The 27,823-nt window shown below is 40.0% G+C and overlaps 1 protein-coding gene across 2 annotated transcripts; it reads right to left on the minus strand.

Annotated features, from left to right (window-relative positions):
• Positions 1–4,290: 4,290 nt before the first annotated feature.
• LOC111838280 (lymphocyte function-associated antigen 3-like) lies at positions 4,291–26,510 on the minus strand. Of its 2 annotated transcripts, XM_072700223.1 has the most exons (8): positions 26,281–26,509; positions 19,373–19,669; positions 19,002–19,247; positions 18,821–18,913; positions 14,921–14,968; positions 11,100–11,147; positions 9,506–9,571; positions 4,291–7,848 (listed from the first exon to the last, which is right to left on the minus strand). In XM_072700223.1, exons 1-7 carry the CDS (start codon positions 26,339–26,341, stop codon positions 9,528–9,530), a joined length of 837 nt encoding a protein of 278 aa, XP_072556324.1. In that variant the 5' UTR covers positions 26,342–26,509; the 3' UTR covers positions 4,291–7,848; positions 9,506–9,527. The 2 variants fall into 2 exon arrangements, with proteins under 2 accessions (XP_072556324.1, XP_072556325.1); XM_072700224.1 differs by lacking the exon at positions 14,921–14,968 and having other exon boundaries at positions 26,281–26,510.
• Between the last annotated feature and the right edge of the window lie 1,313 nt (positions 26,511–27,823).

The raw sequence follows: 27,823 nt of genomic DNA on the forward strand, positions 1-27,823 counted from the left end.
CCGGGAGACCATTCCACAGCTGCGGAGCTCTGTAAGAGAATGCTCTGCAGCCTGCCGTAGCCCTGTCTACTTTAGGAACTAATAGATATCCTGCTCCTTGTGAACGAAGCAGGCGAGAAGGGTTGTAAGGGACCAGAAGATCATTGAGATATTGTGGTGCAAGGCCATTCAGAGTTTTGTAAGTCAATAGTAATACTTTGTAGTCAATCCTAAACTTGACCGGTAGCCAGTGCAGGGAAGACAGGATAGGGCTAATGTGATCAAATTTTTTAGTTTTTGTTAGAACTCTGGCAGCTGCATTTTGTACTAACTGAAGTTTATGTAGGGATCCAGATGGACAACCCGAAAGGAGGGCATTGCAGTAGTCCAATCTAGAAGTTATAAAGGCATGTATTAGTTTTTCTGCATCTTGAAAGGACAGCAACTTCCGAAGCTTGGCTATGTTCCGTAGATGATAAAATGCCGTACTGGTAATGCTATTTATGTGAGCACTGAAGCAGAGGTCGGAGTCTACCAGGACACCAAGATTTCTGACCACTGTTTTAAATTGAGTAGGGAGGCCGCTCGGGTTGGGGTTTACAAACTTATTGCGGGCCTCCTTAGGACCGATTAGAAGAACCTCAGTTTTTTCAGTATTTAACATGAGGAAATTCCTTGCCATCCAACAATGGATGTCTAGCAGACAGTCGGCTAAAGAAGAGAGCTGGGATGCGTCACTAGGTTTAACAGATATATACAATTGTGTACAAATGTGCACCATGATGCAGCTAAAACTGAAAATACGATTTTCCATACGATGGCTATGGGACGGGCTTTTAATCAGTCCTCAATCTTTCTTCATTGTTCTATGGGCTACTGGGCAACAGCTAGAAAGATACCTTAATATATTATTAACTGTATTTTTTACAATGTATGGTCAATGATTAATTGTGCACCACTGTAGTGAGTATAAGGTGACTACCAGCATGACTAAAAAGGAAGACACTTGTGTCCAAAATGGAAGACTAAGGCTCAAAAAGGAGGACACCTGTGCCCAAAAGAGAGGACTAAGGCTCAAAAAGGAGGACACCTGTGTCCAAAAGAGAGGACTAAGGCTTAAAAAGGAGGACACCTGTGTCCAAAAGAGGACTAAGGCTCAAAAAGGAGGACACCTGTGTCCAAAAGAGAGGACTAAGGCTTAAAAAGGAGGACACCTGTGTCCAAAACAGAGGACTAAGACTTAAAAAGGAGGACACCTGTGCCCAAAAGAGAGGACTAAGGCTTAAAAAGGAGGACACCTGTGCCCAAAAGAGAGGACTAAGGCTTAAAAAGGAGGACACCTGTGTCCAAAAGAGAGGACTAAGGCTTAAAAAGGAGGACACCTGTGCCCAAAAGAGAGGACTAAGGCTTAAAAAGGAGGACACCTGTGTCCAAAAGAGAGGACTAAGGCTTAAAAAGGAGGACACGTGTCCAAGAGAGAGGACTAAGGCTTAAAAAGGAGGACACATGTGTCCAAAAGAGAGGACTAAGATTTAAAAAAGAGGACACCTGTGTCCAAAAGAGAGGACTAAGGCTTAAAAAGGAGGACACCCATGAAGAGTAGCTGAGCATGCATACTACGGAAGCTGAGAACAGTATATCTATCGCAACAATCATCTTGTTATCTATAAAGAATGGCATTAACAATATTTGAAAGCACGGCTGGTCTCGGCTTGTATAGTATGTGTTTTTCGTGTGATTGGGGGTTGGAGAGAGCAGCACTAGTTGACGAGGAGGCAGGTAGGGGGAGAGAAAAGGGGGCTAAAAGGAGACACCCAACAGCAGTCTGGGTAGAGGGTGAGAAAACCAGATTGTCCAGATGAAATCCGGGTGAGTGGTCACCTTGCTTCTGCTCAACCCCTGATTTAAAACACACAATACCAGCATTGAGCCATGTAGTACAAGGTATGGCCAGAAGGTGGCACCAACGACCAGCCTAGTCCTCAAATAGTGTGCTGGAGGTAGGTGTGTTCTCCATGGGCTGGCTCACAAAATCACAGATACCACGCAGGAGACAGTTTCTTTTTTATTCAGTTTCTTTTACATTATTCCTATAGCGTTATTTAGTTTCAAAGAAACTGAATAATAAGCAGTTTGCCAAACAGATGGGATCAGCTACGTGAATATCACACCCATTGTTAACTCTGTAGGTAAGGTTTAGGCCGGTCACTGCAAAAACGTGATTTGTGGGTACCTCCCAACCTCTTCACCGTAACTACACCAACAAAAACATTAACTCATAGCGGATTGCTTTCATCCATCCTCCCAATCAGGTGTCTAAGTTTGCTCTTGTTACTTTCATAATCCTGAGGCTGGTAAGATTGAATACGGGGGGGGGGGGGGGGGGGCACCACACAGCGCTATGAAACAGCTCCGGCAGCCGCTCACCCACACAGACGGCCACCACGAGGATCCCCAGGTTTGCGGTTCTTAAGGACACTGGCCGCAATAAGCGGGGTTCCTGCACACTTTCCATTTTTAAATTCCATACTTTTTCTGCAGGCAAAACAAAACATGCGAGTTAGATGCCATTTTCAATGGTCCGATGTTAAAACAATTACTCAAAGATTCCAGTATTTAAGAACACTGTGTGCTGAAGCAGTCGCTGATCCCTAGAGATGATTCGTGAATGATCCTTCACTTGATACGAACATGGCATTCTGGATGGGGGCATTTTCTGCAGACCCACTGCAGTCAACACTATCTGCTCAATATGAAACTCCAGACTTGATCATTGCCACTAATACCATCAGGGACGTGCACAGACATTTTGAGGGGCAGGGGCTCAAGTGAAATAAAGGGCACTCTCATAATTACGTATAGTTTTATTGATTAATGTACCAGATGCAGTTACTCAGATTTACTACATTTTTTAGAGTGTATCTATCCTCCATCTGTTTGCATCTGTAGATTTCTTCTAAATTCACCAATTTATGCTATGATATATGCTTATTAGTAACTTTATTAAGCTTATTTAGTAAGCTTATTACTAACTTATTTGTGCGGAGTATAACAGAACATGAAAAACAGAGCGTTGCTATGGACTCACAGGATTCTAACCGTAGAGACGGAGTGTACTATTTTCTATAGCGGAAGCAATACAATCGGGCTTAAATCAATAAACTCCCTTTTAATATTTTGTGTCAAAATAATTATTTATTTGGTAGGTAGCCATGTAATAAGCGGGATAATATATAGCGATTATCCCTTACACATTAGCTAGTCTAGTAGCTCATGAGGCATGCATGCTAGCAAAACACAGGTTAACTATACATTTTTGTCTTTGGCTAATCAGCAGTAAATTCGAGCCTTATTCGAGGCACTGGTAGTTCAATCTTCTGTTCATCACCAGCTCCACTCACCTCAGCACAAGCCAAGACAAACACTGCTGGGAGGGGCTGTGTGTGTGTATATGATGTGCGCCGATGTGCACCGCTGCGCGGGGGTGGGGATGTTCGCTTCAGAACTCCTGACCTGATATTTAGATATACTATTCTTCAATAAATATATTTGTTTGACAGGGAAGCTGTGCGCAAACAGGAATATATATTATTTTTCAAAAAAAAAAAAAAAAGCACCCCAGAAAAAAGGGCACTTTCTCTCCAGGAATAAAAAGGGCAGGTGCTCAAGCCCCCTTTGATCTCTATGTGTGCACGTGCCTGAATACCATTCCTGGAAAACAATGACAGTATCCAAATCAGGTGGGTTCTTGTTTCACTGGGGGAGCTTTAGCAGTAGTCGACAGAACATGCAGTCTGATCCCTGGGAGAGACAAACAGTGAAGGTGTGAAGGGGACCATTTACAGAAATATTTAGTGGTCTGCCTTAATTATACTGTTTGCACCCTAAATTTGCATTTATGTCAGTATCAGTTCCTGTCCTTCCCTGGTCCATGTGAACAGCAGTTGAACATGGGTGAGTTGGTCATTGTGGCTGTTTGCCCTGTGCTAATGGTGTTAATGGTTCATGTTTGTCCTGTTTAGTTTTGACCCCTCATGGGACACCTTTCCTTCCCTGTACTCGATGTTCTGTTTGTTAATACGCCCCTTTTGCTGGGAGTCGCTGCATGAATCGCCCCTCCTTCGTCATGCCCCGCCGTGACATACTTAGCTGCTTACCTTCCTATCCAAAGCAAATGATATAAGCTACTGTGTCAGCAAATACAGACCAAACATTTGAACTTCAGAAACGTGCACCTTGTATCTGTAGCTCATCTCTAATTAACTTTAGGTTAAGCGAACTGGCAGTTAAGATGCAACAGTAACAAGACAGGACTGAACAAGGCAATTTAATTATTGTTTTAAATATAAGATAATGATGTGATTGCATGCCTCCTGGTGGAATTTTACGGATATACAGCGAAATAGCATTAAACCCAGTGCCACGGCTTATCATGATTCTCCATCTCTGCTATCTTCTGTCATACCCTGTTCAAAGGCACAATATGTTCGCCCATTCTCACTTACATACACAGGCCATGTGTCAACTTCAAACAGAAAATTTTATGTGTTAGTGCCATACATGGTCATAGACAGTCAGACCCCCCCCCCCCACACTATTTTATTTCAGTAACATGACAGTGCTGTACATTGCATCAAATCCAGAAAACAACAACAAAAATAATAAAAAAAAAAAATAGGAAATAAGAAAAAAAATGGGGGGGCACAAATAATATAGTATTAACTAAGGTCTTAGTTATGTATTAATTAACCACAAAGTAAGTCTTAGTTACATAAAGAGCTCATGTTTGTTCATCTGTGATGCAGAGTACTCAGCTGGTAGGTTGAAACAAAATCTTGGACTGGATTTTTACTCTCTGGACCTGAATTATCCACCACTGCTAAGCACCATGGTAACATTCCAGATTAGTTCCTTTATATAGATATATACATATATACATACATACTCTGCAGAGGACTGCTTTATTTTTTATTTTTTTAATTTTCCTTCCTTCCTTTCTTTTTTTTCTTCAACAGGAGAGGGAAACAGAGAGAAAAAAAGGAGATGAAGGAGTATAGATAGAGGGAGAAAAAACAGATAATCTGCTTCAATACCTGCTGAAAAAAAAGAAGAGAGAAAAAAAAAAGAAACAGCAGAGAAACTACAGCAACAACCAACATCTGTATGAATCACAGTGAACATTAAATGATAAATGTTGAACAGCACAGAACTAATATTACAATATATGTTTAGAAGCAACAGCCGATCAAGACAGTGTGTGTCTGTGAGTACCTGTTTGTAAGTAATCTACGTGTATTTGTTGATGAGTGCCTCCCTTTTATGAAACCAGTTTGGTCAGGATGAATTATGAGAGGGGTTATCTTCTCTATTCTTTTTGAGAGGGCTTGTTATTTTAAGGTCAGCATTAATAAAGGATATTGGACGATAGCTGGTAGGCAATATAGGGTCTTTGCCTGGTTTTAGCAAGGGACTAATGTTGGCAGAATTCATATTTGGTGGTAGTCTACCATTTTCCTTGGTTTCCTGCAACATTCTGTAGTATGTTGGTGCCAGAATTGTCAAGAATTCTTTATAGAATTCTGCTGGAAATCCATCTGGGCCTGGAGCCTTATTATTGGGCATAATGTTCAGGGCTTCCTGGAGTTCACCTGGTGTCAGCGGAGAATCCAGTGACAGCGCTTGATTGTCTGATAATTTCGGAAGGGTTATACTATCAAGAAACTGATCAATTTCGTCTTTAGATGGGTTTATCTGTGGTGAATATAAAGATTTGTAAAAGTCCCTGAAAGTGTTGTTTATTCTATCAGGGTCATACACTGTATCCCCAGTTAAGTCTTTAACAGCACATATATAGTTGTTTTTTCTTTATTTATTTTTAACTCGTTAGCTATAAATCGACCTGATTTGTTACCATGTTCATAATTTTGCCAGCGACGTCTTTGTGCTAAGAATTGAGTTTTTTTTATTAATAATTTCATTTAAATCTAGTTTTGCTTTACGTATTTTGTTCAGCATTTCGTGTTCCTGGAATGATACATTGGCTTCTTCTAAGGATTTGATGGTTTCTTATAATTCCTGAATACATTTCTTTTCTCCTTTCTTTTTATGTGATGAGATTATTTTACCTCTCATCACAGCTTTGCCTGCTTCCCAGACAACAGATGCTGATGTTCCAGGCAGGTCATTATAGTCTAACTCTTTTTTTGAAATAGTTAATAAAATCTCCATCTTTAAGCAATGATGTATTAAATCTCCAGTTTCTACTTGGTGGAGCGGCCTTCTAATTTATTAGGGCTAAAGATACAGGAGCATGATCGCTGACAGCTATAGGGTGTATCTCTGTGTCTGAAATGTCACTCAGCAGTGAGCTGCTGAGTATGGAAATAATCCAGGCGAGAGTAAGAGTGATGGACGTGTGAGAAGGAAGAATATTCCCTACGGTTGGGGTGAAGAGAACGCCATACATCGCAAAGTCCATAGTTGCATAGATGTGTGTGCGTAGCTAATGTTGCATGTTGCGTGTGACGCTCAAATGAATGAGATATGAGCGAGCGTGTATGCGCTTGTGTGTGTGTGTGTCCTGTATGCGCTATGAGGTCGGAGTGGTTGTGTTGACGCTGAGTGCATATGTACATGGTCGTGCCGTGCAGATGTATAAAGATCGAGGGTGTTTTGTGTGACTGAGTAGAAAAGCAGGTGATCAGTGCAGTGAGAGAAAGGAGAAGTGAGAAAGACATACAAAGGGGCAAGCGGGGAAGGGTGTAAGTGAGAAACTGGAAACAAACAAAAACATTGTTATCAGCATTGCAGCACTGCGGAGCCTGACAGTAATGTATTTGTCATTCCAGTTTAGTTCCAGTGAAATCAGGGTGGGGAATTTTATAATTGACGCCTCTCAGGAACCACACACTGAGTCACTATAACTGCAGCTTTGGAAGTTAAAAGGTACTTGACCTCAATTTGATTCTGCGAAGATTCATGAAAAATGCATTACAAAATATAACAAACAAGCTAAACAAATAATAAACATAAAAAATAAATGAACAATAGTTATAAATATACAGCTGTGGAAAAATTTAAGAGAGCACAGCACAATTTTTTGTTTCACTCATTTCTCAATTTATGGGTGTGCATCTGTGAATAATATATATTTTTCTGCAAACTGCAGCCTGGTTCTTCCCTGATTGTCATTAACCCTTTCAGGCTCAAATTACGTTTTAGTAACATGACAGGACAACCAAGTCCTGTGGTACATCTGAGTAAAAAAAAAACTCATAAAATATGTATCTGGGGTAATAAGGTAGTTAGTTTGTAACTGTTGCAAATCAGCAACGCCTGCCTTGAGAGGGTTAATGAAGGGCTTCTCCACTGGCTTTATGGGACTTCAATCCTGCTTCTAGGAGCCTGATACAAACTGTCCTAGTAGTGCACTTCACACCTGCACTTAATGTTAATGTTTCTCATTCCTTTTGAAGTGACCTTGATGAAATGAGAAGCTGTTGGATAATTTGACAGTCATCTCTGGTATTAGAAAGTGGCTTCTGCCCTTTACCTGGCTGGTTTCTGGTCATTCCCAGTGTCTCCTGCTTCACCTTATTCTTATGTACTGTGTTCTTACAAATTTTGAACCTGAAAGCATCCTTCTGCTCAGCACAGCCTCTGCCAGCAGAACCAGGATTAAATCAGGATTTAAAAATGCAGATTTGTTTAAAAAATATCGGGTGGTCTCAATTATTTCCATGGCTGCAAATTCTCTCAATATACATTTTCACCACTGTTTGTTTTTCATTTGCTTTCGTTTTGCTTTCATTTTCATTTGCTTTCGTTTTGGTAGTCTCTCATGTGCCCTTATCTGTGGCTTGATCACACCTGCAGAAAAACAATAGAAATCACTGTTTGCTATTTTTCACCATTGTGGATTCATGTTTGTCCATCTCTGCCTTTTTCATGCTGTCTCCTCACCATAACTGCTCCTCTTTGTGGTCCGTGTCTAGCTTTCATGTCAAACCTTTGCATGACTGGTTCAGTTGTTCCTTGAGTGTCTGTATTACTGTAATGTAGATCCTTTCATATAAGTACTATCTGGCAGCCTGTTACATGCTGCAGCACTTTAATAACCTGCATGGACCCACAGTGATGTGCATCATCACTAATAGGATATCGGCAGGAACCTGCTCTGATCCGTGTTAAGAGATGTTCCTGGTGTTTTGAATAAGCATTTCGCATCGTTTTATGTTTTAAATGTTGATTTTGTTCTTTTTTTTAACCTTTTCATGACTAATATGTTCTGCTATAAGGGGGTGGTGTTCCTCAGCAAGTCAGAACTCGGTGATCAGAAGGTCACTAGTTCAAATCCCATGCTCAGCATTTCTATGTTGGGCCCTTGAGCAAAGCACAAAACCACAAGGTCCCCAAATACTGAGAATAGTTCACCCGACGTTTTCCAACTGTAAGTCACTTTGGATAAAAGTGTCTGTTAAATAAATAAAATGTAAATGAAGAACCATTTCAACTTCATATATATGGAATTTTGGGTGAATACAAAACAATAAACAGAGAGGTGTGCTTCTGTGATCGGTAGGTTACTGTTTCAAATCCCATAGCTGGCAGAGTGATGTGACATTAGGGTCAGTTTATACTCTGCGTTTACAGCATGTACACTTATGTGTTGCTGCACATACTTACATTAGTACAGTCGTCCCTCGTTTATTGCGGTTAATCCGTTCCAGACTCTAGCGCGTTAAATGAATTTCCGCAAAGTAGGATTCTTTATTTCTTTATTATTCGGCTGCACCTGGTGTTGAAGGAATTGCGGGGGTGCTCGAATACAGAGGCCTACAGTCCATACGTACAGTAATTTTAATTGTAATACAGAGGTGTATAATGGACTCAGACAACCGAGCGTGTGCTGTATCATTTTCACTGTCTATCAACTTTTTAATGAATAAATGTATTTGAAAAAAACGCGATAGAGTGAAGCCGCAAAACTCGAAGCGCGAAATGGCGAGGGACGACTGTAGTTTACGTCAATCTGGAGGATTAAAAGTTATGTCCACCAGGGGGCAGTGTGACAGATTATGTTCCGCTTCCGCTCAACAAGAGCCATTAAAGTATAACAATATGATGTGAAAATGTTGCTAATAAACTGAACAATTACAGAATATTTATGAAGAAGTTATTTCAGTTATGATAATGAATAACTGTACATTACAGCATGTATTCGATAGACAATACTGCCCCCAAGATGTTTGGTGGTATTACATCTCATGTACGTTAATGTAAATTCTGTAACGTTATTTCCTCAGGAGCTGCACAAAGGATGTGCAGAATGACTGCAGGATGCGCCTGGCAGCCATGATGCGTAAGCGAATGAACTGGGAGCGTCGAGTATAAATGGACCTTTAGGCTCTTAAACCAAACTGCTCGAGGGACACTGTCAGGACTCCTCTCTGATCCTCACTTGTATGTGGCTTTGGACAAAAGTGTCCATTCATTAAAAGTGTAACGGGTCTCCTGTGATACTTACCTGCATGTCAGAGTGACTCAGACTAAGATGCCACCTCCATCACAGCATTCTCTCCATTTTGATTATCTGAAACATTACAATACTCTGATAAACTTTGGTTTTGTTTGACAGTCATATTCCAACTGCTACACTGAAAAAAATACTCTATATATTCTAAACACAAAAAAACACCCAAAATAAATAGGCTGGGTGTAAAGCTGTAGGAAATCTCTATAAGATGAAAACAAAAAAAGTTGATACACAGAAAAACAAAATCTGGTAACTTTGATTCCGAAGATTGCAGCCATTATAACAACAGACAGACTTAAGAGCACAGAACTCCAAACCAGCATTATTAATAGACATCAAAATGTAAAAATAAAACGTAAAATAAGTTGTTTTACATGAGCTGCAGCAGTCACTGACCACTTATTTTACATGAGCTGCAGCAATCACTGTCCACTTATCATTTTACATGAACTGCAGCAGTCCACCATTCCATCACTCTGCTAAACTGGTGACCTCACAGCTATGAATCTTCCTTCCCCAAATACTCGGTGCACGTAGTCAATGGAAACTAAATCATGCCAGCTAGGACCCTTTATTTATGTACTTATTTATTACAATGTCCAATTAAAACATGTTCAGCTCATGTTATATTTCCTAGACAAATATTAATAGTAGTTGTATGGGAATGAAAAAAACAGGACATCTTCCCTGATAATGGAAACCTGTTCGAAGGCTTTGAAATAAATACTATGCTCTTACCATCATCCCCCCTGCCAAACTGCATATTGTTATTCATTGCTTACTAGGAAACTTCACTGAAGAAATGGATATGCTTCTGTCAACCATCCCTGGTGACGGTTTGCCACTTGTCTTCCTCGGGGCCTTGATAGACCACAAGCTACTGCCTTCCTCACCCTCCTGACCTCATCTGGCCTGATCTGCTTCTGCAATCCTGGACACAAACTGGACCTCATCCTGACCCAGAAGTGTATCCCTGACGACTTGCTTGTCACCCCTTTACACATTTCTGACCCCTTTGTTCAGTTCACCTGGTCCCTCCCTACCCTGCTTTCAGTTTTCCAGGAAGGAACCATGATACTAAAGGCAGGGAGAAACACAGGAAGACTTCAATAACTTAACAGGGAATAACTATCAGGAATGAAACTAGCCTCTACTAGCCTGATGCTTCTTTATGTTCTGTGAATGTTCTTATGTTGCCCATATGGTCACTGAATAGTCTTATTAGGTTCTTGCCTTGATAGAAGTTGTTGTGTAGCTCCTGTCCCAATACTGCTTACACTTGTACCTCGGCATTCATTGGAAGCTCATCATAGCTGCACTAATATCCTATTAACTCCTTGACATCCTGTGTGTTTGCAATGGGGTATTTGCCACACTTGTATGTTGATGTGGACAAAAGAATCTGTGCAAATGTGTAAATTTAAGATCTGCCTTTGTGTGAGTGTTACTTGAAAAAGGAAAAAAACCTCTTGTACTTGCTTTCTTTTAAGAAGTTATATTTGTAAGCAAAAGTGTTATTTACAGAGGACCACAAATCACTAGGGCAGGTTTTACCACAAATCCTAGTACAAACAGATGATGTTACCTTTTTTGGATTGATCCTCCTGGTGGTTTTCAGCCATCAAATGATTGCCTGTAGAGAAAGGTAAATATCAAGACCCAGATGGACTCAATTTTTTGTCTCCTGGCCTTTGCTGCCTAAAATTGTGTAAAGACTCTTTTTATGTAAAGATCGATTGGTCGATTAATGTAAATGATTAATTGTCCTCCAGAAAACCAACCTGATCGTTTCATTTAATTTGACAACAACAAACTGTATGTCAACGCAGGGCTTTAGATAATTTAGATCGGGCTTTTCGGCACTATACACCATTATTTTCACCCACAATTCGATAAACAGTTTAATAATATATCTAAACATATTCATGAGATTTTAATGCCCAAAAGTAAGAAGTATAAATTTGGCATATCCTTATACTTAATAAATTCGGGTAGCGGAGCTGTGAAGGAAGGGACAGATCAGCAGCCACAACATCTTTTAAAAGAGGAGATACTGTGGTTAAACAAGGTAGAAGAGGTTGGAGTGGCAGCACTTTCTGCAGATTAAAGTTCTACATTTTTTTGTGAATATGGTTTTCATTTTTATTTCAGTTCACAACTTTTCTTTTATTTAGTGTCCGTTTTCATTTGTTTTAGTTTACGATAATGACACTGGTCCCAACAAGTCCAATGTGCACAAACTTACACACTGGCACTGTCAGTCAACATAGAATTAGCCCAGATTTTAGCCTAAACATTTATATAAACACTTATTCAATGAAGATTCTAATGTAGCAGGCAGACAACTTTATGGCTTTAATAATGAGTATTTAGCAGATACAAGGACAAAAGATTTTAAAAAGCTCTCCGTTCTAATGTTAATTTAATGAACATGAATTGACTGCACTGAGGGTGGTTCCGTCTACTCTAGCGGTCCGGCCATCATCCACAACAGCACCTGTGCGGTTCCTCTTCAGGTGGTCATGCACAGCGCTAATGCCGCTGTGGTTTGCCATCACACTGCACAGTGTAAAACCACCTTTTTGTTTTGGGATAATGTCAAGTACTCCCATAATTACGCAGTGATATTAAAGGAAAACAATTCAATGAATTGAAACATTTAAGAAATTATAAAGGTAATTTTATTAAAATAATTTTAAAAAGCAATGCGTTGATTTCAAATATTGATGTCGACGCATTTTCTAAAATGTTGAGAACAGTACAAATAAACCTTTCTAAGGGTAAGTGTGTCCAAAGTTTTGACTGGTACTCTAAATAGAGTCACTGTGCTCATGTGACCCTGTGTTTTATATAACTGTCCTTTCCTTCTCTTGCTGCCACATAGCACTGCTGTTAATTTTTGGGGAAATTAGCCTCAAAATGAAATCCCTTGCAGAACTTCATCCATATACTGTTTTTCTGAAGCAATAACAAGATCCACCCAATACTTATCACATTCATACGGTCAAATGTCGTTTTCTTTCACCTTTCCTATTCCTGCCACTAAGCGGCGCTGTTTCAATTTTAGTGCGATTTGCCTCAAAGTTCCATCATTTCCAGTTAATGACCAGCAGAATGTGCCTGCAAAGTTTGCAAAAGTATGTCAAATAAGTTTTTGTGTTAATGGGATCAAGTTTCTGAAACTGCACTTTTAAGATATCACTATGAGGCGCTGTTTCGATTTTGGGGCAATCCGTCTCAAAATTTTATCATCCACAGTGTGCCGGCAAAAATTAAAAAATATCTGTCAAAGACTTTTTCAGTTATGGTGTTAATAGGAAGACATCTGCAGACACAGCAAACTAGTCCCTACACCACAAGTATTTTCCTCCCTGGGAAAACAAATATAATAGGAAGACGGTACTAATGAGAGAAAAGTGCAATTCATGCCATTGTGAAAGCATTTCTATAACAAATTAATAATAAAAATCCATTTACACCTACAGAAAAGTCACCAATGGGGAAAAAAAATCATAAATGTATTTTAATGAACTGTAAAAAGTATATTAATTTTGTAAATTAACACATTCCTTCCATAGTTTAAAAAAAAACTTCTCAAAGTCAAAATTCTCTATTCTTCACTATTCCAGCGTAAAAAGAGATTGTGTTACCTCCTGTGTTTTCTGGATTCTTAGTTTTCAGAGGCACAGCAGAGAGAGGTAAATAGCATGACCCAAAAGCTTTTGGTATCAGCCATCAGTCACCATGATGTACAATTGTTTAAATAAAATTGCTTTTTCAATCTCATGCGCATATTGATTTATATAATTAACCTGCTAGTAAATCACAATTGTTATTATGTTTATTACAACTCAATAAAAGAGAAAATGATGCTAAAATGTTTCACATTCTGTCTGGTGATTCGTTAGTGGAGGAATTGAGGAGTTTGGGATTCAGGAGCATCTTTCAGTGAATTTGCGTTTGGTTTCTGGTGCTCCAAGGCCCTGCTGTCGGCCCTTTATTTTGTTAACTGAAGCTGCTGCCCTCAGCTGTGAGCACTTAGCGAGGTGCATCATCAATACATCAGCTGTGCTCAGGCATCACTGTAGGCATCGGCCCTGTGAGAAGCACCTGTTGTGTGAAGATCCTTCTTGCATAAAGACCAGCAAGGATACCTGCACAAGTCCACTGAGCGAGGACACAAGATGATGTTTTCACCCGCTTAGGTAGCATGTCTTCCTCTCCCATTGCTTGTCTGATACGCGTTTTGAGTATATCCCCTTGGTTAATTCTCAGAGCCTCTCTTGCCATTGTCACAGGGGGACACGCAACCCTCATAACCTCCACAGTGTTCCTGCTACTTCTGCCTTCATCTCCCTTAATGTTGGATAGTGGACCTGTCAGTCTGCTGTGAACAAGACTGACGTCATTCCTGCCCTTGCTACACATTCAGCACTTCACATCCTACCTGGAGAACAGCACCACTCCAGCTGCACTACCTGCACACTTTCTCTCTCTGGGTCGGACTGGGCCCACTCTCTCCTGCTTGTAGCTACTTTTCATTTGAATACTATGCTCTTACCATCATCCCCCCTGCCAAACTGCATATTGTTATTTATTGCCTTTTAGGAAACTTCACTGAAGAAATTGATATGCTTCCGTCAACCATTCCTGGTGATGGTTTGCCAGTTGTCTTCCTCGGGGCCTTGATAGACCACAAGCTACTGCCTTCCTCACCCTCCTGACCTCATCTGGCCTGATCTGCTTCTGCAATCCTGGACACAAACTGGACCTCATCCTGACCCAGAAGTGTATCCCTGACGACTTGCTTGTCACCCCTTTACACATTTCTGACCCCTTTGTTCAGTTCACCTGGTCCCTCCCTACCCTGCTTTCAGTTTTCCAGGAAGGAACCATGATACTAAAGGCAGGGAGAAACACAGGAAGACTTCAATAACTTAACAGGGAATAACTATCAGGAATGGAAGTAGCCTCTACTAGCCTGATGCTTCTTTATGTTCTGTGAATGTTCTTATGTTGCCCATATGGTCACTGAATAGTCTTATTAGGTTCTTGCCTTGATAGAAGTTGTTGTGTAGCTCCTGTCCCAATACTGCTTACACTTGTACCTCGGCATTCATTGGAAGCTCATCATAGCTGCACTTATATCCTATTAACTCCTTGACATCCTGTGTGTTTGCAATGGGGTATTTGCCACACTTGTATGTTGATGTGGACAAAAGAATCTGCTGAATGTGCAAATTTAAGTTCTGCCTTTGTAAAAGTGTTATTTGAAAAAGAAAAAAACCTCTTGTACTTGTTTCCTTTAAGAAGTTATATTTGTAAGCAAAAAGTGTTATTTACAGAGGACCACAAATCACTAGGGCAGGTTTTGCCACATATCCTAGTACAAACAGAAGATGTTACCTGCTGGGGATTGATCTTCCTGGTGGTTTACAGCCTTAAAAGGATTGCCTGTAGAGAAAGGTAAATATCAATACCCATATGTACTCAACTTTTTTGTCTCCTGGCCTTCAACTTTGCTGTCTAATATTGTGCAAAGACTCTTCTTGTGTAAAGACCAGCAAATCTACCTGCACAAGTCCAAATTTATTCTCCTGCACTTTTAATGGACCAAAGTTTTGGAGCTCAGGTATCAGGTCTATAAAGTCGAATTTTGATGCAATTTGTCTCAAAATTTGACCACGTCCTCATCGTCATCCTTACAATGTGTCTGCACTGGCTGAAAAAGATGTGTCAAGTACTTTTTGAGTTATTCAGTGTCTGAAATTGCCCCGTTTTTGCAATTACTATGCAGCCACACATCAATTTTTGGGGACATGATCACTTATATGATCACTTCCAGTGTCACCCATAAAATGTCTCTGCAAAGTTTGAAAAAACCATAAAAAACTTTTCCAAAGAACAGTACTAGTCAAATGTTTGGACACGCCAAGCCTCCTACAAAGGAAGGTGATACTGTCACATCACATGACCTGGTCTCCTGACCTTAAGACAGTAGAAATTGTTTTGGAGGAGTTTGACCAGCGACTGAAGGAAAAGTGGTCAATGAGTGCTCAGCTTATATGTGGGACGTCCTTCAGGACGGTTGGAAAAGCATCCCAGGAGGCTTCCTGAAACTGGCGTAGAGGAGACATTAGGGGCAGCCAGTCCCTGGAGCGACTGGGGTAAAGGGCCTTGCTGAAGGGCCCAATAACGACATCACTCTGCCAACCACAGGACTTGAACCAGCAGCATTCTGAGTCCCAACCCACAGCTGCCCCCCCCCCCCAACAAATTACTTTTTAAAATAATTTATTGGTCAGTGCATAATTACTTAAATGTTATTTTTAAATTGTGATATCTGTATAATTTAGGGTTGCCACTAACAACGATTTTTCTATATGTTAATCTATCAACTATTGTATCGATTGGTCGAATAATGTAAACGATTAATTGTTCTCCAGAAAAATCAACCTGACAACAACAAACTGTATGTCAATGCAGGGCTTTATATATTTTAGATCGGGCTTTTTGGCACTATACGCCATTATTTTCGGCCACAATTCGATAAACAGTATATTAATATAAGTAAACCATGTCATCTTACTTTGTTTTACCTACATCGGGGGCGTGTAGTACCGCTCTCACCCGAAGATCGCTATTCACATTCTAAATAGCCGCATTAGTGCGTATTCAAATCGCATTCGCATGGTAATTTGATTAACAGCGCAACGGTGAAACGCGATCCAGATACATCCCCTTCAGCGCCATAAAAGGGGGTTGGGGACGTGGCCAGGTGACAATGGCTCATTCATACACATGAAAGTTGCTACATATTCAATGAAAGGAGCCAGAAATAGTTACATGAGTTAGGTTTTTCTTATTTATTTATCCAAATTAATGTTGCATCTACACCATTTAGTCATCTTCATGTAGCCAAGACTTTGGTGATCAGATATCTGGGATCAAAACAAACTGCCAGCATTGCTTACTATGTACTTTTATAATGTTTCTGCAAGTGTTCCAAACTGCATTTTGCAATGTCTATACTTTGATGTCAAGTTTCAAACTTAACAAAAATCTGACATATTTACAATATATATTAAAATAAAGATGAGTGTAATGGCAAAACAAATATATAAGAAATAATTTATTTGCCATGAATTAAGTGTGATGAAATGTGTGATCATGCCCCAGTCAGTGAAAGTGTGTTTCCTACCCCTAGGCCCCAGAGGGTTAAATCAGCCTTTTCTCCCATTCCCGAGAGAGGTGCAGTGCAGGCTGCCTCCCTCCCTATTTTTTGGACAAGTGTGTCATAACAGCTATATATATATATTTTTTTTACAAAATTAGAGAAATTAAAGTCTGGAAGAAAAAATATGATTTTGTAGTTCAAACAGCAATGCTCATTTATATGTTCGTTTATATTTGAGGACACTACCTCATGTTTTGTGAGTATTCATATCAATTTACTCAATAAAAATGGAAACATTGAAGTAACTGTCTTTTAGTTATGAAAGAAACAAGATCGGCAAAAAAAAAATCGAGATCGGCAGGTAAGGTTGCCTAAGGATCGGTGATCGTTGATCGGCCAGAAAACTGCAATCGGTGCACCCCTAATTAATATACCTAAACATATTCATGAGATTTTAATGCCCAAAAGTGATTCACAGAAGTGACTGAAGTCGCAGTGAAGGACGAGACAGATCAGCAGCCACAACATCTTTTAAAAGAGGAGATACTGTGGTTAAACAAGGTAAAAGAGGTTGGTGGAGTGGCGGCACTTTCTGCTGATTAAAGTTCTAAATTTTTTTTGTGAATATGGTTTTCATTTTGATTTCAGTTCACAACTTTTCTTTTATTTAGTATCCGTTTTCATTTATTTTAGTTTACGATAATGACACTGGTCCCAACAAGTCCAATGTGCACCAACTTACACACTGGCACTGTCAGTCAACATAGAATTAGCCCAGATTTTAGCCTAAACATTTTTATAAACACTTATTCAATGAAGATTATAACGTAGCAGACAGACAACTTTATGGCTTTAATAATGAGTATTTAGCAGCTACAAGGACAAAAGATATTAAAAAGCTCTCTGTTCTAATACTAATTTAATGAACATGAATTGACTGCACTGAGGGTGGTTCCGTCTACTCTAGCGGTCCGGCCATTATCCAGAACAGCGCCTGTGCGGTTCCTCTTCAGGTGGTCATGCATAGCGCTAATGCCGCTTTGGTTTGCCATCACACTGCACAGTGTAAAACCACCTTTTTGTTTTGTGATAAGCAATGCGTTGATTTCAAATATTGATGTTGATGCATTTTCTAAACTGTTGAGAACAGTACAAGTAAACCTTTCTAAGGGTTTTTGTGTCCAAAGTTTTGACTGGTACTCTAAATAGAGTCACTGTGCTCATGTGACCCTGTGTTTTATAAAGCTGTCCTTTCCTTCTCTTGCTGCCACATAGCACTGCTGTTAATTTTTGGGGAAATTTGCCTCAAAATGAAATCCCTCGCAGAACTTCATCCATATACTGTTTTTCTGAAGCAATAACAAGATCCACCCAATATTTATCACATTCATACGGTCAAATGTCGTTTTCTTTCACCTTTCCTATTGCTGCCACTAAGCGGCGCTGTTTCAATTTTAGCGTGATGTGTCTCAAAGTTTAATCATTTCCAGTTCATGACCAGCAGAATGTGTCTGCAAAGTTTGCAAAAGTATGTCAAATAAGTTTTTGCATTAATGGGATCAAGTTTCTGAAACTGCCTTTTTAAGATATCACTATGACGCGCTGCTTCGATTTTGGGGCGATCCGTCTCAAAATTTGATCAGTTCCAGTTCATCATCCACAGTGTGCCGGCAAAATTTTAAAAATATCTGTCAAAGACTTTTTCAGTTATCGTGTTAATAGGAAGACGTCTGCAGACACAGCAAACTAGTCCCTACACCACATGTATTTTGCTCCCTGGGAAAACAAATATAATAGGAAGTTTGCACTAATGAGAGAAAAGTGCAATTCATGCCATTGTGAAAGCTTTTCTATAAACAAATTAAAAATAAAAATCCATTTACGCCTACAGAAAAGTTACCAATGGGGAAAAAAATCATAAATGTATTTTAATGAACTGTAAAAAGTATATTAATTTTGCAAATGATCACATTCCTTCCATAGTTAAAAAAAAACTTTTCTGAAAGTCATGGTCACTGTCGTAAGACACCTTCAAGTACAACAATGTTCTGCTACATACCAGGATATGAATTTAGTTTTATTTAAAACTATATCCACCAGTATGTTTTAATACAAATTAATAATCTTACCTTTTTTCTTGTAGTACAAACCAATTCCAATTCCACAACCTACAGCTACACAAAATGCTAAAACACCTGCGATGATCCCACCACTGGAGCCACCTAAGGAACAGATACAATGTTACTTCAGTACATGCACATCATACAGTACAACAAAACTAAAATATAAGAGTATTTCTGAGTGACTCACCTGGAAATAAATCCACTTCCTTGACAGGGTCACTCTCCACCGTACTCACAGGGTTGCTGAACACACACGTGTAGCTTTTATCCAGCTTATCACTCTTCTCAACATGGAGCGTTGTGGTACTTTCTGCTATCGTTTTATTTTTCTCCTTCCAGGAGTACCTGGTATATATGGTGTTCTTTCCCTCACAGACCAAAGTACACTGGGTATCGCTGCAGTTTGGTCTAATACTGGGTTTGGACTCTTTTTCTGTAGATCGGTGTAAAGACACGATTAAATGAAAATGCTAAAAACACCAAGGTAAGCAAAACTCATTACTGAAATATGGACAAGTATACAGAATAAAACTGACCTAAAATAATAATCTTACTTACCAAGTGCAATCACTGTAAAAAATGACTGAGCTGCCATTCCATTGATCTCAGCAGATAAATTCAGCTTTTCATTCTGCTCTAAATGTCTAATTTTAAGCTCCCCAGTTGTATGATCCAGTTGACACCTTGATCCTGAATTACATATGGTATAATAATCAGGCTCTGATTGACCTGTTTCCCACTCTGCTGCTTTGTTCAGGTCACTTTTCCATGTGATGCTGGAGATGGGCGGGTTCACAGTGGGCTTCAGTTTAACTTCTCCTCCTACTTCTCCAAAGAGCACTTTCACCTCCCTCCCTGCATGGGTAGCAAAGACATTATACAAGATGTTTGCACAAATTAAACAAGTTTTCATGAAATGATCGGGTCAAAGTGTATCAAACAGTACAACGAGTGCCACAGAAAATCACATTTTAAAGTGAATATGTCAAAGCTCTTAAGTTTAAGCTAATAAATAACAGCGCTACAGACATCCCTATTTAGGGATATTGATTTCAGGTAGGTGGAAATTCAAAAATGTTCTGTATTTGTTGCCCCCTCGCCAGAATTTCCTATCTTTCAGTAACAAATTTCAGTTTTGAGTGCAGGAGCCATTTAGTTTTCAGTGGGGTACCTGTGTGTGTGCATGTTTATTGAGATGAACAGGTCACAATGTCCGAACAGGGAGCACAGGACTAACATGACCAACAAAGAAGCAGAGACAAGGCAGCTGTGAGTGATTAACAGGAGGGCAGGAATGAGAGGTAAGACTAACGAGCCCCAGGGGCGGCTAGTTTAGAGCTACGCCTGAGGGAAACAGGGATCAGACAGGCAGAAATGTAACACCAGTAGGAATGTCATGTGCTTTAGTACTTGTGAAACCTGTCAGCAATCCCTCTAGCCACTGGGCAGGACCCAAATCTGCCATCCATCCAAGATGAACTGATGTTGTATTGGCTGCGAAAGGAGGCCCTACACCATACTAATAAGGTACAGTGGTACCTTGGTTTATGAGCATAATTCGTTCCGGAAACATGCTTGTAATCCAAAGCACTCGTATATCAAAGCAAATTTTCCCATTAGAAATAATGGAAACTCATATGATCCGTTCCACAACTCAAAAATATTCATATAAAAATTAATACAAAATATAAAAGTAAAAATACATAAAACAAATTAACCTGCGCTTTACCTTTGAAAAGAATCGTGGATGATGTGAGGGAGACGAGAGAGGAGAAGAGGAGGGTTATTTTGTAGGACGACTTTTAACGGAATCACTGCTATCTGTTGGCTCACTGGAATCTTTTTTTGTTTGTGCGACTTTAACAAGGAACCCATCCAATGACAGCCTCTTTTGCCTCCTTTTCGATTTCGCAAAAATGTGGACATTGCATTGTCATTAAACAGATTCATCGCTCGCACTGCTATGCCCTTATTCAGGTGGTGCTTTTCTACTAAATTTTGACTATACGAGTGAGGCATGCCGACTGAGACCAAGCATGGGAGTCGACTACCCACAATTCCGTAGCGTGAGAAAGTGAATAACCATTGGTTCAGTTGTGATGACGTGCGCTCGGCGTCAAAACAAGAAGCGTACGCATGCGCTTCCTGTTTTGAAGCCGAGCGCACGTAAAAACAAAAAAAACAAGGAGCGCATGTGTGCCATATGATTTTTGATGATACTTTGCGCTCGTAAACTAGGACTTGCTCGGTTTCAAAGTCAAAATTTATTGAAAATCTTTGCTCGTCTTGCGGAACACTCGTAAACCGCGTTACTCGTAATCCGAGGTTCCACTGTATTGTGGTCTGTAACCACGTTTCAGTTTCATTGTCCAACCCCTGTATGTTTATTTTTGAAAACGAACTTCGACAATACTTCCAGACTATATACTGTAGTATATTGTAAAGCCATAAAGACTATCAATATTTGTAAAGAACATAGGGCGTTTTTCCACCGCACCAGGTACCGTACTTTCGGTACTTTCATAAAGTGCCGAAAGTTTGGTACTTCTTTCACGTCGGTTTTCCACTGGCGTAAAAAATGGTACCGGCGCCAAATGACATCATCAGTGACCGCCCCTGACTGACAGCCCAAAATTAAAACTAACAGTTGAGGCTGGAAATTGCGGTTTATTGTTATGTCAGCTTCTATCACAGTATAAGATTTAGTAAAATCCAAATCATGCTGCCATCAATTACGTTTACGTAGGTAGGCTACTCTTACTTTGGCTAAGCCGATCAAAGCAGTAAGAATTAGCTTACTGCTAATTCAGTCTTTTGAAAGCAAACAAATTATTTAATTATGTTTTTTGATTTTCAAGTGGCATTGTTCGGTGTTTCGCGTGTGCCCCATTTCTTCCAAGCGGCTTGGGATTACGGTGTTCCCGGCAATTCAGTTTCCCTATGTTTGTCCTGTCTATCAGGAAATAATGTTTCCCCTAATATTAAAGCAAAGAGGTATGTGAAATGTCTGAAAATCACTCAGGTACATTATTACATGTGAATACAGTAGATCGTCATGAATAATATAGTCTTATAAGCAATACTATACCGTTTTCATCAAGAAATATCTATCAAGCGAAATAAGTAATTTAATTTATTATCTGTAAAAACAAAAAACATAGAAAAGGCATGTGATGTTTTAAAATTAATATATGGCTTGTTTACAGCGAAACCGTGTACAAATCAGCGCGCGACAGGGGAAACATAGGGAAACTGAATTGCCCGGAACGGCAAAAACTTTTTTATTTCGAGTCGTGCCATCCAAATACCACTGGATCTGTTCATCCGACCATATGGCGATTAAAGCCTGTGTTTCCTCGTTTATCCATCCTTCAATTTTACTTTTTTATATTTTTGTTTCTACTGCTTTTTATTTTGTTTCTCGCTGTGATCGCTCTGTGTGTTTCAAAAGATGGCGGTTGTGTTTTGTGTTTCAGCGGCAGGCTATTTGCATAACCAATCGACAGCAAATACATTTGCAAGTCCCACCCCAAAGTACCAAAGTACCAAAGAAGTACCCCAACTGGTTTGGCACTTTTAGTACTCGAGATTTCGGTACTGGTACTCGACCCGAAGTCAATGGAAAAGCGAAAGTACCGAAAGTACCGTACTTTGTGCGATGGAAAAGCGCCCAAAGTGACAAAAAAAAGTTAAGCACCCAGACGGAGTGGTGGAAATGAAATGAATCTACACCAGGAGAAAGGTCACGTGACTGTACTGCAGTGATTACAATATCAGATCAAACAGACAGCAGAGTTGGCAGTATGGGCACACTACTGGTCCCAGGTCAGTAGGGTGTGGGACCCCCCTGGCCTGGATACTAGAGGTGTAACGATACGCGTATTCGTATTGAACCGTTCGGTACGAGGCTTTCGGTTCGATACGCATTACAAACCGAACGATTCAGAAAAATACTTTTATCCCTCTGGAGTCGACGGCATTGTCAGCGATGCTGAGTATCTTTCTTGTCTATTTCAGTTCATAACTCGCTGAAATCTTATTATAGAAACATGAAAAAAACGCTGACTAAATCCGTAATCGGTCTTCTTTTCAAAACGTCCATTGTTGGAAGTATTAAAGTTTTTAAAATTAGGCTAAATCAGCAAGAAAGTAAACCATGTCACCTTACTTTGATTTACCTGCATCGGGGGCGTATAGTACCACTCTCACCCGAAGATCGCTATTCACATTCTAAATAGCCGCATTAGCGCGTATTCAAATCGCATTCGCATGGTAATTTTATTAACAGCGCAACAGTGACAAAGTAAACTAAGATTAAGATGAGTTTAATGCCAAAACAAATATATAAGAAATAATTTATTTGCCATGAATTATGTTTATGATATTGAATGAAATGTGTGATCATGCCCCAGTCAGTGAAAGTGTGTTCCCTACCCCTAGACTCCAGAGGGTTATATTTGAAAAAAAAATAAGAGAATAAAGTGTGTAAAATATAATGTTTTCAGTGCTACTACGCTCAACAAGGCAGCCCAAACGACGTGACAGGCAACGTGTTGACTGCTCCTCCCACCCCCAAACACTACTCCAGTCAGTCAGGCATTTGCTGCACTAGCTCGTTGCAAAATGGCTAGTAACATTAATGCAATTATCACACCAGAAATAGAGGATCCTCCTATAACCAACAGGTCTGGAGTTTGGGAGCACTTTGGTTTCCCTGTAAGTTATGAGGGTGATGGCAAGAGAGTGGTGGATAAAATGTGGACACACTCATCTTCCTGGAAAAAAAACTTAAAAATTGATTGAAACTGAGTTCCATATAAAAACAAAATTGTTCTTTTCTTTCTATTAGTTTATAACTACTACAAAATGACATAAATATTTTTTATCAGGAGCTTTTTGGTTTTGGTTATAAAGGAGGTTTTGTTTTATTTGCTGCTAAAAAGAAACCTCAGAAGATGGGTGAAGAATAGCTTCATCATTGTTTAAAGTAAAAGAAAAAAACAAGATCATACTTTTTTGATGTTTTAATAAATAAAAAAGTGAAAAAAAATCAAAGAAATTATCTGACATTTTTTTATTTATTTTTGCTGTACCGAAAACATACCGAACCGTGACACCACTGTGTCGTATCAAACCGAACCGTGATTTTTGTGAACCGTTACACCCCTACTGGATACATGCGGCGATACGGTGCAGAAGGGAGTCGTACAGCCATTATATCCTCCCCTGCGGGAAGTCGACCCACGTGTTGTAACTGGCCCTCAAGATCCTGCATATTGGCACTGGGTCGGAGTTGACGGCTGAACTGATCACACACATGCTCGATTGGGGAACCTGACTGGCCACGGGAGGACCTCAGTACAACGCAGGCAGTCCATAGACAAAGACCCAGTCCATGGACGTGGAATTGTCTTGTTGAAAGACTGTACCAGGGTGCTGTCTCAGGGGGGGTTAAGGCATGCGGAGATGTCACTGACATAGCGCTGTGCCATGAGGGTCTCCCGAATCACTGCCAGAAATGACCTGAAGTCATACCCTATGGCTCCCCACACCATGATGCCAGGAGTAACGCTGGCCTGTCTCTCCACAACATTGACAGGATTGGTCCTCTGCCCTCGGCTCCGCGATATGGGTGGACCTGTTGTCTGTCTGATGCCAGTCCTTGAGACACGGTGTGGAGTGACATGGGGTGTTGTAGAGAGTCCAATACCTGTGTCTTTATGGCAGGCGCAGAAGCCATGGGGCTCTGTAATGCTTGCCGTACAATATCATGAGTAGACGTGCCAGCTCCTTGCAAACCGAATCATTTACACAGCCATCGCTGGTCTGCACGTGTACCAATTACATCCAAATCGGACCATTACTTCTGGGCGCTTTTTTTTTTTTACTGAGTAATTTATTGCTTATGTGACTTTAGCCCCCCGTTTTAATTTATTGTTCCTTATTTTTTGACTACGACAGTATAACTTTGTGTGCCGCTTCACTATATGCAATGTATCACACGGTTTAACTACTAATAAAGCATAAAAACATTGGGGTGTGCGTGTGTGGTGTGGAGGGGGGGTGCTGGCGGTAGCTCAAATTTGTCGCGGGGGTGGGGGGTCTGTATGAAGCGGAATAAACGGAACGCTACCGTTATCCTATTTATTCTGAATATCCATCCATCGCGTATCCAATGCAGGGGATCACATAGGCGTTTCACATATAGACCGGACTATTTCATTCTCTAACAGGATTTATCTACTGTCTTAATTAGACAAAGATTTTCCTTGGTAATTCACGCATAATTAGATACTAACATAATGTCTTCAAACTGACGAAAACAAGCAGCGTGCGTTTCAATGCGTGGCTGGAAATATCATCTAGATCAACAAAAACGGCACTTTGGATATTCAGCGGACACATTGTGGTGTTAATTCATAATTTAGGTTATTACATCCATTCCCGATTAACTAGATATAAATATCTCGGACAGCTCAGAATCCAAGATGGCTGCGCCCTTTATCAACAGAAGGGAAAGCTGTAGTTCTATCCTGCGTAAGCACTACTTCTCATTTGTGGCTCATTAAATCGGTCGCACACACGATACCGCCCAACTTATCTGTGGATGTGTTGCTATGGAGTTTTATACGAAAAGCACCGCGCGTAATGTGTTAACTGATATTGCTAACAATGGCTAACAATTATTAACCGGGCTAGAATTGAATTTCATGATTAGTCAGATTATTTATCGGATTTAAGGCAGTTCGGTCTAATTGTAACTGAACAAAGATAAAAGGCCATTTAAACTGAGGTACCATAAATCCAACAAGTTGTCCGGCTAAGCAAAAATTCTTACTTTTCCATATGGGTCCATGGTATTGCTACTTCTGTGGCAAATGGAACGCATCCGACTCAGTTTTCCCCGAGTTTTTACTGGATGTGACGGAATCCGAAAATCGGATCCCAAGGCAAATGGAACGCAGCATACATATGGAGACGACTATCGAGCCTTTTTGCATGTGTAGTTCCATCGTTTGGGGGTTAGTTTTAGGTTTTAGGGCAGGGGTGGGGAACCTGATCCATGGAGGGCCGGTGTGGGTGCGGGTTTTTGGGATGGCCTCTTAATCAGCCAAAAAGCAGTGGTTCTCAACTCCATGGATCAGGTTCCCCACCCCTGTTTTAGGGGTTAGGGTTAGAGTGAGGGTTTTAGGGTTTTTTTGGGAAGTTAGGGCTATCGATTAGCACTACGGTAGCCTAACTCGACAGAACACCGGAAGTAACGGGCGAGGTCACTTAGTTCGAGTCCTTTGAGTACAGATTATATATTATAATATGAATCAGTAAATCAATATTTAAGACGAATTAATATTCAGTTAAAAATGAACAGAATCAGTAAGCTAAACCGGATTTATTCTACTGTAACATTGAAATATGACACATAGCAACTGGATACTTGCCGTCTTGGGTAATAATCATGAACTTACCATCACAAAGATCTCCGATACAGGACACAATGGCAGTTAAAACGAGAGCCCAGAAACCCATTATCCTTTTGCTGCTTATTAATATATCTGTAACTATAATATGATAATATATTTATCACTATAAATACCTGATAATATCTAGGCTACATATGTCTTTCCTTCTAAAGAGAAACTAAAAGAGTCGGGCGTCAGGCCTTCAGCTGCTTTAACCGGAAGTGAAGTTTTACAGGAAGTCCCTCCTCAAAATAAATACGCAACCTCATCTCGATAAAATATTCTCGGGCATTCCATTTTATTTTACATTATGGACAAGAAAAACAGTGGAATTATTAAAGAAAAAAAACATATATTTCTACTAAATAAAGAAATTAACTTCTTAGTGTAGTGTTTACGGAGGTTACAGTGAATTACATTCCTTTATGTAGTTTTGTACTTTTGACAGAACATTGTTTTGACTATTTATGGTGCTATTTTTTAAGGTGTGTGTGTGTGTGTGTGTGCGCGTGTTTGGATTTTATTGTAATTTTTTACTGTGTATCTGCTGGCGTGTTTATTATTAAATAAATAATATTATTTAATTATTTATTATGTTTATATATATATATATATATATATATATATATATATATATATATATATATATATATATATATATATATACACACACACACTCACCTAAAGGATTATTAGGAACACCTGTTCAATTTCTCATTAATGCAATTATCTAATCAACCAATCACATGGCAGTTGCTTCATGCATTTAGGGGTGTGGTCCTGGTCAAGACAATCTCCTGAACTCCAAACTGAATGTCAGAATGGGAAAGAAAGGTGATTTAAGCAATTTAAACGTGGCATGGTTGTTGGTGTCAGACGGGCCGGTCTGAGTATTTCACAATCTGCTCAGTTACTGGGATTTTCATGCACAACCATTTCTAGGGTTTACAAAGAATGGTGTGCAAAGGGAAAATACATCCAGTATGCGGCAGTCCTGTGGGCGAAAATGCCTTGTTGATGCTAGAGGTCAGAGGAGAATGGGCCGACTGATTCAAGCTGATAGAAGAGCAACTTTGACTGAAATAACCACTCGTTACAACCGAGGTATGCAGCAAAGCATTTGTGAAGCCACAACACGCACAACCTTGAGGCGGATGGGCTACAACAGCAGAAGACCCCACCGGGTACCACTCATCTCCACTACAAATAGGAAAAAGAGGCTACAATTTGCACGAGCTCACCAAAATTGGACAGTTGAAGACTGGAAAAATGTTGCCTGGTCTGATGAGTCTCGATTTCTGTTGAGACATTCAAATGGTAGAGTCAGAATTTGGCGTAAACAGAATGAGAACATGGATCCATCATGCCTTGTTACCACTGTGCAGGCTGATGGTGGTGGTGGTGGTGTAATGGTGTGGGGGATGTATTCTTGGCACACTTTAGGCCCCTTAGTGCCAATTGGGCATCGTTTAAATGCCACGGCCTACCTGAGCATTGTTTCTGACCATGTCCATCCCTTTATGACCACCATGTACCCATCCTCTGATGG

The sequence above is a fragment of the Paramormyrops kingsleyae genome, chromosome 16 (assembly GCF_048594095.1).
Source record: "Paramormyrops kingsleyae isolate MSU_618 chromosome 16, PKINGS_0.4, whole genome shotgun sequence".
NCBI classification, from domain to species: domain Eukaryota; kingdom Metazoa; phylum Chordata; class Actinopteri; order Osteoglossiformes; family Mormyridae; genus Paramormyrops; species Paramormyrops kingsleyae.

Coding starts and splice junctions, on each gene's coding strand:
- LOC111838280 (XM_072700223.1), bottom strand. CDS start 26,341: ATGGGTTTCTGGGCTCTCGTTTTAACTGCCATTGTGTCCTGTATCGGA. Junction 19,670..26,280: donor TATCGGAGATCTTTGTGATG/GTAAGTTCATGA, acceptor CTACCCATGCAG/GGAGGGAGGTGAAAGTGCTC. Junction 9,572..11,099: donor GGAGGATCAATCCAAAAAAG/GTAACATCATCT, acceptor GTAATGTTTCAG/ATAATCAAAATGGAGAGAAT.